Source organism: Cyprinodon variegatus, unplaced genomic scaffold (genome assembly GCF_000732505.1).
Source record: "Cyprinodon variegatus isolate N-32 unplaced genomic scaffold, C_variegatus-1.0 Scaffold200, whole genome shotgun sequence".
Lineage (NCBI taxonomy): Eukaryota > Metazoa > Chordata > Actinopteri > Cyprinodontiformes > Cyprinodontidae > Cyprinodon > Cyprinodon variegatus.
Genome location: NW_015150653.1, coordinates 561,020 through 574,481, shown reverse-complemented (window position 1 = coordinate 574,481; position 13,462 = coordinate 561,020). Strand labels below are relative to the sequence as shown.

At 40.0% G+C, this 13,462-nt stretch overlaps 2 protein-coding genes across 2 annotated transcripts in view; one reads left to right on the top strand and one right to left on the bottom strand.

The window, feature by feature from the left end:
• Positions 1-8,291, top strand: part of dnttip2 (deoxynucleotidyltransferase, terminal, interacting protein 2) — an 11,052-nt gene extending 2,761 nt beyond the window's left edge. The window contains exons 2-7 of the mRNA XM_015379828.1: positions 100-2,003; positions 3,556-3,694; positions 3,822-3,917; positions 4,598-4,762; positions 4,875-4,984; positions 7,925-8,291. Of these exons, the coding sequence (XP_015235314.1) occupies positions 100-2,003; positions 3,556-3,694; positions 3,822-3,917; positions 4,598-4,762; positions 4,875-4,984; positions 7,925-8,018 (2,508 nt within the window). The 3' untranslated portion in view covers positions 8,019-8,291. The remainder of the gene's footprint in view (positions 1-99; positions 2,004-3,555; positions 3,695-3,821; positions 3,918-4,597; positions 4,763-4,874; positions 4,985-7,924) is intronic.
• A 114-nt stretch (positions 8,292-8,405) lies between these two features.
• The window catches only part of spata6 (spermatogenesis associated 6), a 20,091-nt gene continuing 15,034 nt past the window's right edge, over positions 8,406-13,462 (bottom strand). Inside the window, exons 10-11 of the mRNA XM_015379829.1 lie at positions 12,414-12,577; positions 8,406-9,257 (exon numbers count right to left, since the gene is read on the bottom strand). Coding sequence (XP_015235315.1) covers positions 9,152-9,257; positions 12,414-12,577 — 270 coding nt within the window. The 3' untranslated portion in view covers positions 8,406-9,151. The remainder of the gene's footprint in view (positions 9,258-12,413; positions 12,578-13,462) is intronic.

Here is a 13,462-nt window from a genome sequence, read left to right as displayed (position 1 = left end):
CTCTCTTTTTTTCTATTGCGCCACACGTCTATCGATCGATATATATCGTTATTGAATTATCGCCCAGCCCTAATCTCTATATTGTTATTTGTTAAACAGGCCACCCCCTCTACTGCCAGAAGGACCAGGAGGGCTCAACAAGATGAATGCAATGCCCAGCAGACCCTCGGAGAAACCTGCAAAACAGGACCTTTAGAAACTCCTGCAACCTCAAAGAAAAGATGTACGAGATCCTCCAGACTCCACAGTCCAGAGGAGCCCTCCACTCCGGTAAGCTCCGTCCATGAAGGGGAGATGTCTGATGTGGAGTCGCTCTGCTCCGCGGTGTCAGATGCTGAGCCCCCACTTACACGGGCCAGAGGGAGGATCAGACCGCTCAATGGGAAGGATCAGGAGCATGAGACATCCGAGGTGGAGTCCTGCTCCTCTGCTGTGTCTCCAGCCAAACCAAAAATCAGCAGCAGCCGAAGCACAAGAAGAAAGCCTGCTCAGACTTCATCACAGTCTGAGGTGGACAGCGGAAAAGTGGGAACGGGGCCGGAAGCAGAGCCCTCCAGCTCTGCCGTGTCTGAATCTCAGAGAGTTACTAGAAGTCAGAGGAAAGCCGCTCCCGCCAGAGCCTCCGTAAGACGACATGCCGAGGATTCAGAGCTCTCTGAGGCCGAGAGCTGCACATCCAGCATCTCAGGGCGAAGGTCCAGAAGGCTTATTCGCCCTATTCCCATTCACCTGGATGAGCTACCTGAAAGCTCCCAGTGCCCTACACGAACAACTCGACAAACCAAGGCAAGCACGAGGAGAGCAGTTTCCATAGAGGAAGATGATAAGGAACCGTGTTGTGACTCTGAGGGGTTTGAGTCTGGACCCACCTACAGTCTGAGCACCTGTAGACGAGGCAGGAGCCAGTCTGCTGTTTCTAAAACTGCTCTGGATTCAGAATCTGAGGACATGAATTCATCAGGGGGGGGCAGAGGAACTCCCTGCAGCAGTCGTGCAGGGTCAGGGAGCAGCAGTCGGAGAGCTCCAACATCTAGGCGGTCTACAAGGAGCAGCAATGTTTTAGAAACGACTCAAGAGCCGTCTGAAGAGGAGAGTTCTTTCAACGATTCCAAGTTAGAAAGCACCGTGTTCGGAGAGGACATGGACAGCACTCTGGTTGAGGAAGAAAAGATACAAACGTCTGGAGAGCAGCAAAGTTTAGTCAACGCTAAGATCATCTCCAGTGGAGCGGATGATGAAAAAGTGGACGAATCAGAAGATGTGGAGCTCCCAGGGTCAGCATGTGCTGAAGATGTCAGTGAGCATGCAGTGATCACCAAAGACCTGAAGGAGGAGCTGTCCTCTGAAAGTAAAGCCGGAGAGGCCTTAGAGATGGACATGGAGGAAGTGATTCCACCATCACAGCCAGTGCAGACTCTCCAATCTGTCCCAGAAACAGCAGGTGGGACAGACTCTGAAATGACAGAGCTGATCGAAGAGAAGCAGAAAGCTGCAGACGAGCCTCTGGAGGATGAAGATGAAGATGAAGCTGATGTGGAAATCCTCCCCAGTGTGGAGGAAACGCTGGAAGCTCAGGTAAAGGTGAGCCAGCAGGGAAAGGTCTCAGTAGAGTCTGAGTCTGAGCAGCAACCTAAGGCAGCTGTTGTCCAGAAGACAAAAACCATCAACCTCCTCGATAGCAGCGATGATGAAGATAGCTTTAGCGAGGAAGAGGAGGATCGAATGTCTGATGATGAGGATGATTCAGGGAGCAGAGAAGAGAGAGCAGGTTCTTCCAGCGTGTCCAAAGTTGCCTCAGCGTCTGCAGTGGAGGGGCTGTTCATGATCGACACTCGACCCGGACAAGATGCTGACCAGCAGTACTACAGAGCGGAGGAGGAGGAGGAGGAAGAGGCTCATGGAAAAGCACAGCAGGAAGACGAGGAAGAGTTCATAGATGAAGAGGGGGATGAGGAGGATGACGAGGATTCAAAAGTCCTGTTCTTCAGCAGAAACCCTCAGTTGTAAGTGAAATAATTTCTTTCAGCTTTATTGAGAGAACAATGTTTAGACTCTACATATCAGAAGAGTTTTTATTTCTTTCCCATCCAGCCATGAGGAAAACAGTTTTATTTCCTAAGTGTGAACACTGCTCAGTTATTTCTAAACCCGGCCTTTGTGAATGTTTAAGAGCCTTTGAGGCAAAAAATACGCCGATCACCTTTCTGATAAAATTCAAGGTGAGCGTCTTTCACGCTTCCTGTCATATCCCACAAAGACGAGAACAAAAGCCTCAGATTGACGGATTGTTGTGGAAACCTGTTGACCTGGAGGACACGCTCCTGGAGTTTTCTAAGGCTGCGTACTGATAAAGGATATCAGGTGCTGTGTTTGCCACTATGAAAGAAGACTGCTGAGCATAGTGCAAATATATAGAAGGGCATCCGTTTTTGGCCAAAGAGTCTAAACTTTTAGGAGAAACATTCTTTTTTTTTTTTATAGCTACTCTCTTCTAACCTTTTTAGCAATTGTGTGCACCAGGTATTCACTGACGGGTCCACCCCTTAGTAATGGGGAGTTGTTGAGGTCATTGTTGACCCAGCAAGACCCAATATTGGCCCATGTCTCTGAAGAGGGATTCGTTAGGGTCAAAGTTTGCCTGGGCTGACAGGTGAGGTATTGCAGACCAACAACAACCTCAACGACTCCCCAATACTAAGGGGTGGACCTTAGTCACAAAGCCATAACAAGGCTTTGTTGGTCAATTCTATAAAACTTGGGACTCAATGCCAATCCAGACATTTAGAATTGAAAAAGCTTCCTGAAGCAAAATGTCTTCAACTTGGAAAACAAAGTCAAGTCTTTTTCATTTATTTATTTTTTTTACTTTTTTGAAATGACTATGACCAGGATGACTGAGAATGTTCACCTGCATAATGAGACTTCCCTTACCAGGAGGTCACTGACTGTGTGTTGGGTCACAGAACAACCCTGGATCCTTCTTTAGCCTTTTTTATTTCTCCCCTAGTTGGTACTTTAAACTATTATTACAATGTCAGTGGAAAAGATCACGGTTGGGCTAGCAGCTGCTCTCTTGGTCTCGTTTCATACACACACCCTCCTTGCTTTCCAATTTTGAATGATGGCTTTAGAGAAATGGGCCTCATGTTGTTTCTTTTTTGTTTTTCTCCTAAGGGTAACAGAAATTTATGGAGGCAAATTGGAGTTTCTGATCAATTTAATTGGGCCCTTTTACCCCACAATGTAAAAGGTACTCAAATAGGCAGTTGGGATTTTCAGATTTTGGTTTGAAGAAACCTTTGAAACTATGAGTTCATTCCTGTAGGAGGGGGTCAGACTTTACAGATTGGCAGAATAAAATCCTCCATTACTTTGAAAGCTGCATCATTATTTAGTCTGTTATGGAGTTGCTCATTTGCATATATATTTTTTAAGGAGATAGTTTAGGTAATGTGGTGCAGACAGTAGAGCTTTCCGTTTCTTTTGCTGCCAAACTGAGAGTTTAAGACATGGCGGCTGCTCATGAGAATTTCTCCCTCTGCCTATTAATTTCAGGAAAGACTTGTCCAGCCGTATTGACCCCGGCCTCAGGGTGAAGGAGCTCGGGGGTTTATACATCAGTTTTGATGGCAGCAAATCAAAACCTGTCTCCAGCTCACTGCAAAAGCTGAAGGAGAAGAAGAGCCATGATGAGGTAAATTACCAATTAGATTTTTCATCCTTTGTTTCTCAGAAAATGAGCTGAGGGGCAGAATGAATAATGAACTAAGTATTAGTTTGGGATTTTAGATTCTTTGTTCGTTTCTTTCTCTTGTCCACAGATAATGAAGAAAAGTGTGATCGGACCGGACTTTGAGAAGAAGGATGCTGTGCCTCCATACAGTGAATCGAAACAGGCTTTAAAGTTAAAACGCAGAGTAAGTTAAAGCCACAATCCTTTATAGTTACCGTTTTTTATTTCTTGCATACCCTTTTACAAATGTAGTCCCCTTTGTCCCTCAGTGAGGTCTAGAAGCACAAGATCTATATTCAGCCATTCAGCAAAGATCCTGCTACATGGCTTTACGTCTTATTTTGACATTTGACCAATTAGATGAGCCCTATAACGATATATTACCTACTGTAAATTAAGCTTGAAAAAAAAGTTAAGTCAAGAAAAAAAAGGTAAAAAGCTAATTTAAAAGTTGAAAAGTAAAGTTAAAAGAGTTAATAAGCCTAGTTAACAATTATATTTAGGTTTATAAACTAAAAAATGTAAGTGCCAGTATCAGCATTAATGCCTCTAAGGTTATGTTGTACCAAAAAAAAATGTTTCTTTCACTCTTTCTTTCTTTTAGAAGCACTTTTGCATTTTTACTTAATATATTCGGGCAAGTTGGCGTTTCTTGTTATTACATTGACATTCATTTTTGCCATCAAAATATCCATATTATTTTTAATGTTACAAAGGTAATAAGGTCTATAATAGGTCTTGTCATAACATTATTGGCTTAAAATTTTGATTTTTCCAAGTATTTCACTGAATTCCCTATTAAGGGTTAACTCTTTGTGCAACCTCAGCATCAGCAAAGCTTCTTCGATATTTCTCTTTTTTTAGGCAGAGAGGGAGAAATCAACAGGAGACGGTTGGTTCAATATGAAGGCTCCAGAGATTTCCCAGGAATTGAAAGGGGACCTTAAGCTTCTGAAGATGAGGGGGTCCCTGGATCCCAAGAGGTTCTACAAGAAGAATGACAGAGATGGGTTCCCCAAATATTTCCAGGTTGATGACACAGTTTACCTTATGATTATCTTGTTGTACATTGCAGTCTTTTGAAATCTCATGCCTGATGCCTCTGTTTTATTGCATCCCTTATTCTACATGACTGACCCAGATGGGCACAGTGGTGGACAGCCCAGCTGACTTCTATCATTCCCGGATTCCCAAGAAGGAGAGGAAGAGAACCATGGTGGAGGAGCTGCTGAATGATGCCGAGTTCAGACTGTAAGTTAAACCTATAAAGAGTTAGCATTCTGTAAGATACAAATTTAACAGTTTGTTCTGTGTAAATTGCCTTAAACTAAATGTTTTTATTACACTGCTATAATCTGAGTTAAAACTGTAGAAACATCATGTAGGGCTGGAGTCCAGCTAATCGGCCACTTCAGTTCTGATGATTTGTGAAAATTGTGTGTGATTTCAGATAAACTGTTTAATTTAATTTGGTCCTATGTTGTGGGTCAGCATTCTGGTGAAACATAAAACCCCATTTACACTACCTTTTTAAAACTGCCAGAACAATCTGAACACTGTAACCGAGACAACTGAGTGTAAATGGTATGCAACTGACCTGGTCTGTTCCAGACACATTGAACTGCCCAAAATCTAGAACTAGTTCAACAGGAGGACTCAGCGCGGTTCATCTGTGGCTCAGTTTTCTGATAACAAAGAGCACATGAGCAGACCATGTCATCTCCTATTGACAGTCAGCTGACTCATTTCGCTGTTTTCCACTGTGTCTAGCTTTGCAATTCACAGACCTCTTCACTTGTTAACAAAACTACTTCTCAGCCTATTAACAATAAAGGGCATCAAAAGAGTGTGGTGCGACCTGGGATGATGCAGAGACCGAGGCTCCCATTGAAATTTGGGTGGAGGTCGCTATCCAGGCACATAGGTTGCTTAATTGTCTCTAGGAGGCGAGGAACCGTGCTAGCATGATTTGTAAAGGGTTGTAAGAAACAAGCTCGGCACGGTCAACTGATCGAAGCTCTGTCCGAACTTTTCACGGATCAGTTTCAGAGGGGTAGAGTAAATGGGGCAGTAGAGATTACATCCAGTTTGAACAGTTCCTACTAGCAGAGTTTGTGTTCAAAAACATCCTGGTTGTCCAAGCTGTGCTCTGCTAGAGCTTTGCAAAAGAAACGGGGCCACATCATCACTGATCCTTTTCCACATATCCTGTCTCTGTTTCACACCAAACTGTGGTTCTTGTTTTTGAAACGACCAAAACCATTTATTTGTTAAAAACAAATTTTCCCATTTAAGGTTCCAGTAGTTGTAATTGGGTCAGTAAACACTTTTTTGACATGCCTTTTATACATTTGGCATTTAGACAGCCTCTAAGGGTTGTTATGGAGATGTGGTGACCTCATAAGGCCATTCCTCCTTTTAAGGGGAGAGCCAAACTGAAGCCCCCTCTGCTTCCTGTCAGGTGTCATCTTTGAACTGGACTATCCCGTGGAGTGTTTTCATAGAAGCCTTTTTGAACAAACTGCATTAAGATCAGTAATTGATTGAGCTTGATTGGTGCTGGTCTAGCTTTACTTGTCACAGTTCTTGGTTTGCATTAATCCAGTGTTTATATTGGTCCCAGTATTTAATAGTGTTTCACCGATACCAGTATCGGGCGGGGCCCGATCCAGCACTAAAATGTAGGCATCGGTATCTGCGAGTACCAACAAATAGGGCAGCGATACCATTTTGAGAGCAAAAGGTTTATTCAACTATTATCATCCATTCCAGGTAGGCAATAAAAAGTTCTACTGGATTCACTGTTTTAGTCTTTTTCTTGCTTTTCAAAGGTAGGCAGCATCTTGACAAAGCCATGATGGTAATTATTTTACATCCAAGTAGTATGCAGCTCTTCATATATACACACACACAGGCGCATCAATTTCAAACAGATGGTATCGGCCAATACTGCACAGTCATGTAACGGTATCGGGGCCAAAAAAATGGCATCGGTGCGTTATTGGGGAAAATGGGTCTAATCCACAGGGGCAGATTCATTCAGTCTATATCTATAATAAATTTAAGTTGGGTTATAAATCTATGGAATAACAGATTTATCTGCTCTTTATGGGCATTAGCGGGATTAATCAATTTATGAAATACAATTAATATATTGATTAATCTTTATCAATACTTATTAGGGCTGAACTATTTTGCCAAAAATTTAAACTGTAATTATTTTCAACCAATAATATGATATAGTTTAGATTTTCCTTTGCACTAAGCACGAGCTTTTAGATGTTTCACTCCAAGGTCTCTGTTTTTTCATTATCTTGAAAGCTTGCTTGTTCAATGTCCATCATTGCAGAACTTTACTGTAACCTGAAAGGCGCTCACTTCTACTTGCATGCATAGATCTGTGTGCTCGCTGGAAACTCTTTCCTTTCTACTTTAGTTATTACTGCAAACTAAAGTGCTGGAGTGAAAAAAAAAAAAGTCTCCTAGTCTTCTTAAATGTCTGAAATTGACTTCTGCAATTTGAAAATTTAGTTTTGTTAAATTTTGCAATTGTGATTAAAAATCAGCCCATTTCATGTTAAAATTCAGGGAACTATAAATATATATATATTTATTTTATAGCCTCTTACAATTATTCTCTGCCTATATATCATTTAAAGTCTATGCATACATAGGTTCTGTGCATATGTAAATAAATAAAATTTATATCTTATGTATCACTTCTGGATGGATGCAAACTACATTTCGTTGCTTGTACTTGTTACAGTTTAACGAAAATAAGTTGAATTCTATATGAATTCAAATTTTGGTGATTACTTTCAGTCTATACGGATTGTTAGGGGAGGCTGTCAGTACTATGTGAAAACAACTGTGGCCTTTCTTTATTATGTATTTGTTTATTTTGCTGATGAATGTGGAGGTTGCTCTAAGTGGTTGTTTCTTGTGTCAAGTAATTGTAGAAATTAAGTTAATCCCTTAATTTCTCGTTGGACCTTTGTTGAGAAACATCCTCTTTTTAAAGCCCATTAGAAGCTATTAGTAGGTGAAGTGCAGTGAATTAGTTTCTCTAATGGTCAAAGATTAATAGGTAAACAAAACAAGATCCATCCTGTGAATATAAAGTGACATTTTATTGCTGTTTCCGACTTGGATTCAAATAAACAAAAATAAAAATGTATTTTCTCGTTCCAGAAAAAACAAAAAGAAGTACCAGCAAATTATTGCGGAGAAAGCAGCACTAACAGCTGGGAAGAGGAACAAGAAGAAGAAATTCCATAAGAAGTGATGATTTGGTGAACCTCGATCATAGACGCTGATATTCAGTCCTTCATCATGAGGTCCCTCGTTGAAGAGGACGATGAACGTATCGACGGCGAGGCACTAAGCCGCTGTGGCTCCTGATCTTTGAAGACGAGATGATTCCATAACTCTGTACAGTCATCAATAAATAGGCCTTCATTTTGTCACCTGGGTTAATTTTTTTTAAATATAAGACACATTTCAAAATGTATACCTAAAATCTAAATCATTTTGCCTAAAAAGATTCTGGTGATTAAAATGAAACTTAAAAGTATCGATTCTATTTGAATATAATGGTCACTGAGCTGCAGAATAAAAGAGAAAAAAAAAAGTGTTCTCAGATTGACTGGAGTTTTTATTTTAAGACCTTTTAATTTTGTGACCTAAGTAATACAGGAATCTGTGCAGCAGTCAAACTATTATTACCGGTACTGCTGTTGGTCCAGATGTTACATTATTTTTGTTGCTTTATGTAAATCGGGTTTAATTCGGTGTTAAAGTGAAGAGAGGTCACATCATGATTAGCTGCGATAAACACCTGAACAGGAGAACTACACGCCATTCATTCATGTAACACTTATAAAGATGAATGTTTTTATTTCAGTGCCGTCTGAGTCTCTTTGTGTCATCTGCTCTTTTCATTCAGGATTACTTTTGTTCCTTTTTTTTTCTCGTTTAAATCTCTTCAGTCTTTAGCTCAGGGCTCCCAGCAGTAGCTCTTGGCTATCGTCATGCCTCTTTTGTGTTACGAGGCGAGCCCTCAACAGCTGCAGCTTACATCCTCCACGTCTCCTTCCCACACATGCAAAGCGGTGCTTCTGTATACCCGAGCCAGTTTAGTAAATGCCTTCAGCAAAAACAGAAAAAACCCAGCTCTATTTGGTTTGCACAGCCATTAGAGAACAGAGAATGGGTGGGAGGAAAAAGAAATGGCCTTTGTGTTCTCCAGATGTTTAAAACATGAACTGGAATAAAAGGAACATTTGAGAGATGGTTTGATTTCTATTAAAAAGGTGCAATTAAGAATTAATACTTTTTAGCCCAAGAGACCTTATTGGGACAATTGATGTCTTAATAAACAATTCTGTATTAAGGGAGTAAAAACGCTCATGCAGTGAATTAAAAGTCGCAGCTCCTTCTGGGGTCCCAGCTGGTTTTGTGTGTCTGCAGAATCTTCTGGACCCGGCTATGGATCTGCTCCCAGTAGGACGGACCAGGCTGCAGTCTGAAAAAGACCAAAGAATATCTTGATCACATTTTCATCCACTATGAGGGCTAGTGAGCTAAAACACAAAGATGGATTGTTTTAAATAATGCATGTTGGTGAACTAAGCTGTATGTTTCTTTTATTCATCGTCTATATCTGCTCCTCTCTGAAAGGTGGATTTGCATGTTTTCTAAGCCATGACGAGGCTTTTATTGGGCTTATCTATAAAAGCTTGGAGGTCAACGCTTCTCCAGACATTTTGAATTGAGAAAGCTTGCTGGATGAGAAACGAAACATCTTCAAACTTGGAAAACAAAGTCTAGTGGTTTGTTTTGAACTTTTTTTGGACTGAACATCGATTGATCAGTGAGCAAAAACCCTACTTCTAACCCTCATACTGAGTGACCATTAACCGTCTCTCTACTTAGCAGATGTTTCTATATCTCAAGGATAATAATTGAACTTTATAGATCTCACATTGGAGAAATTTACCTCCAAATTTATCCCCCTCCCCCTTGGGGAGCAGTGGGCTGCCATTGTGGGGCGCTTGGGGAGCAGTGGGCTGCCATTGTGGGGCGCTTGGGGAGCAAGGGTGTTGCTCAGAGACACAAAGTGGCAATCTGTGGGAGTGGGTTTCAAACTCACAACCTCAGGATTCCAAGTTCTATGACCAAACCACTAGGCTGCCACTCCCCCAATATGGAAACATATTCCGTGAAATTACAACTTTTCATATGCTCTTTTGTACTATATACACTCTTTTTATGTTGTTTGTTGTATTTTTATCTTTAATGGCATCTTGCTTTAACTCTATATAAGATATTGGAGCCAGAATGTCCCTGAAGGAGTAATCCCAAGGGATAAATAAAGTTGAATCTTAGGTCCAAGTCATGATTTTAGGACACTAGAAGGAATCGAGTAGCCAGAGACAAGTCCTGCATGCTCTGAAAAAACATAAAAACCCCATGCAGAGAAATCCAGGCTGGGATTTGACCAAGTTACCAAGCAGCCAACATAATCCAGCCTGAAATCCTCTGAGTCAATAACCTAACCAAGTGTATCCCCTAAGCTGCAGGCTTTATTACTCTGCTACTCTCTTAATAATGTCGTTATTAGGGCTTGATGATAAGTTAAGTAATTTCTTTATAACTGGTTGTCTTACAGCAGAGAGACATCTATAAAAATCCTGGAGGTAAATAACAGACTCCATCATGGTTTCTGGGTTCTTCAAAGTAAAGCCCCCTGAAGCCCTAAGAAATGTGTTTTTAACCCTTTCCATACAGAAATAATTTTTCTCTAGATCAGAACACAACTATCTAAACAAGTTTTACTCTTTTCAAAGATACTCAAATTTACTTCGACCAATTTCTATGGTGTGAAAACATACACTATATTTCTGTAATGTTACTTGTGTCCACTAGTCTGCGCTGCAACCAAAGTTGTGAGCGATGATGGTGAGATCAAACTCCAACACTTCAGGTCTTTGGTATCAATAAAAAATAATGTTCCCTTTTTTTGTCTAAATAATTCAGATTTTTCCTTATAAAAATAATTTAACAATAGTTTATTTTTCATCTAAACAAATGACCAACAGAATGGGGCACAATAATTCATAGGTTTTCTCCGGGAAGTCAGGACAAAAGGTTGCGGTGATAAAAACAGATCCTTCTTTATTGCCTCTCATCCACGTCCATTTGTCGGTACTGCAGGGGTGATAACTGACAGATTGACTGGTGTCTCGTCCTCGCTGGCACTGCTGGAACAGGAGCTTTTCATTTGTAATCAGATAAACTCAGTACCTGCTTCAAAAAGTCATCAAGGACAAATCATCCTGAGACATGAATAGACTGAGACTCAGAGGCTTAGGGGGCAAAAAGCTTCCACTGGCATCTGTCATTTTCTTTATAGATCAGAGATTGGTGAGAAACACGTGCCCCCTTCCCTGTCAGAGGGAATCTACAAAGGCCAAGTCTAATCTCCCACCCAGCAAATCCTGCAGTGCTTCCAGATGAGAGAAAAGTATCATTCATTTCCCACAATTTACTTTGCAGTTTAGGATTGTTTATTGATTTTAATGTTTACTTATGGACTGAACAAAGCAGAGCAAACAAACAGAACGGGACATCGGTTCTATCAGCGCGCTCAGCTCACATCTCCTGTGATTGATGACAAGGTCTCTCCGAACGTATTAAAGTGTGCATCGGGTCAAATACATCAGTCTCAAGCAGAAACACAAATCAATACCATTTCCTCTTTGTTTACCCTTCTCGCTGCCTTCTTTGTCAGTAATGACCAAACATGACAAGACATCAGCTTCTGTAATTTAAAAGGTGGAGGGGAATTCATGCCTCCCGTCGAGTGTGATCAAAATTAAAGATTAGATGTGTATGTACACAAACACACACACACACACACAGATCTGTCCGGCGGCAGCGGCGGCGCCGCCGTATGCAGACACCTCTTGGGATTTCCATATATTTGCCGTACATGGCAATTAAGAACTCATACAGGTGCCAGTTTTGGTTTAGAGATCTTCTAGGCAAACACAAACAGCGAGCACAGACGGATCTCCACAAATTCGGGACAAACATCAGGAAGAAAAATGAGGATTATGGCGGCTCTGGCTTCGGTGTGACAATGAGAACAGTTGGACTCTTTTGCAGCAAACATCCTTGGTTTATGGAAATATTTTTTCACATCTATCATTTAATCGCAAATAACTGAATACAAGTAACTCCTTCCATTTTAAATATAACTGGGTTTCTTTTTCATTATGTTCTGTATCACTACAGCTTGAATTATTATATTTCCAACTCCTGTGATAATTAGTTAAAAATAACCTGAATGATGGAACTGTAACTAATATACAGTCGTATGTTTACATTATCACTGCTGCTTGCCTTTATCACGGCTATCACTGCACTTTAAAAAATGAAAATGCCTTAGCTGTACTGAACGATATTTATTTTTGTATACACTCTGAGTACAAAATGATAATGAAATCTGTTTAAGTCTAGTTAAGTCTCAAATACACGAATCATCGTTAGCTATCTGGCTGCTTTTGGTTTTTGCAACATGTAAAGAGTGAACCAAAGATGCATTCATTTGGGCAAATTCTTCCATGTTGAAAAGGTTTAATAAAATGTGGAAACCCTGTCAGGAGAAGGGATTTACCTGTCTCTAAGGGAGCAGCTGCTGACATTCAGAAGCTGTCCTGATTCTGACCTGGCCAGGCTGGAGCGAACTGATGCAGACCCCCTCACTGGGCTTTTGATCTTGGGTTGGTGTTGGGATCTTATCTCTGGAGACGGATGAACTCTCACTGAAGCTGATTCTATCTGGAAAAGGTTAAAAAAAAAAAGATTCTGACAGTTTCAACCTTAAAACTTAAAAAAGAAAAATATGTATGCAGTTCTGCAAAAAAAAATATATTTTAAAGTCATCTATCCAGGCTTTCATTATTGATAAGGTGGCAATGTTTCAGAATGTCTAAGCTAGGAATGTCATGATAGTCAAAAAAAACAAAAAAAACTGATAACCAGGAAAATATTTAATACTCAATTCATTTTCTAAATACCTTGGGGATAAAAATAATGGAAAATAATTAAAGTAAAAAAATATTTTCATTAAGATAAGAAACTCATCTAGACATGTGACTTGCTTTCTCAACAGATTCATAGATGTGTTCAAATAAATACAAAATAAATCTAAGAAATAATAAATATAAGACAATTTAACAATCTTTTAACGTGTCTTTTAAAGTATAAAGCAAACAACACTTGTCTTAAAAAGTGCATAGTCAGGTAATGTCCCTTTTGAGGCTAAATAGAACTCCAGCACCCGGTGTAATGTGCAGATGTAAACAGAGCGGCGCCATCTGATGGCAGTACCACAAAACTAGGGCTGCAACTAACAATCATTTTGCTAATCGATTAATCTGTCAATTATTTTTTTCTATAAATATTTTCTATAAATCTGTCAATTATTTTTTCTCAAAAATGTAATTGGTAGCAAAAGGTTAATTAAAGACATTTTTTTACAGAACCAGAATCAAATGAAACCAAAATTTCCACTTGAGGAGTTCTAGATAGAGCATATTGATGGTCTTGTTTTTTTTTTTTTTTTTTCTTATTTTATCTTAAATGCAAATATTTATACATACATACATACATACATACATACATACATACATACATACATACATACATACATACATACATACA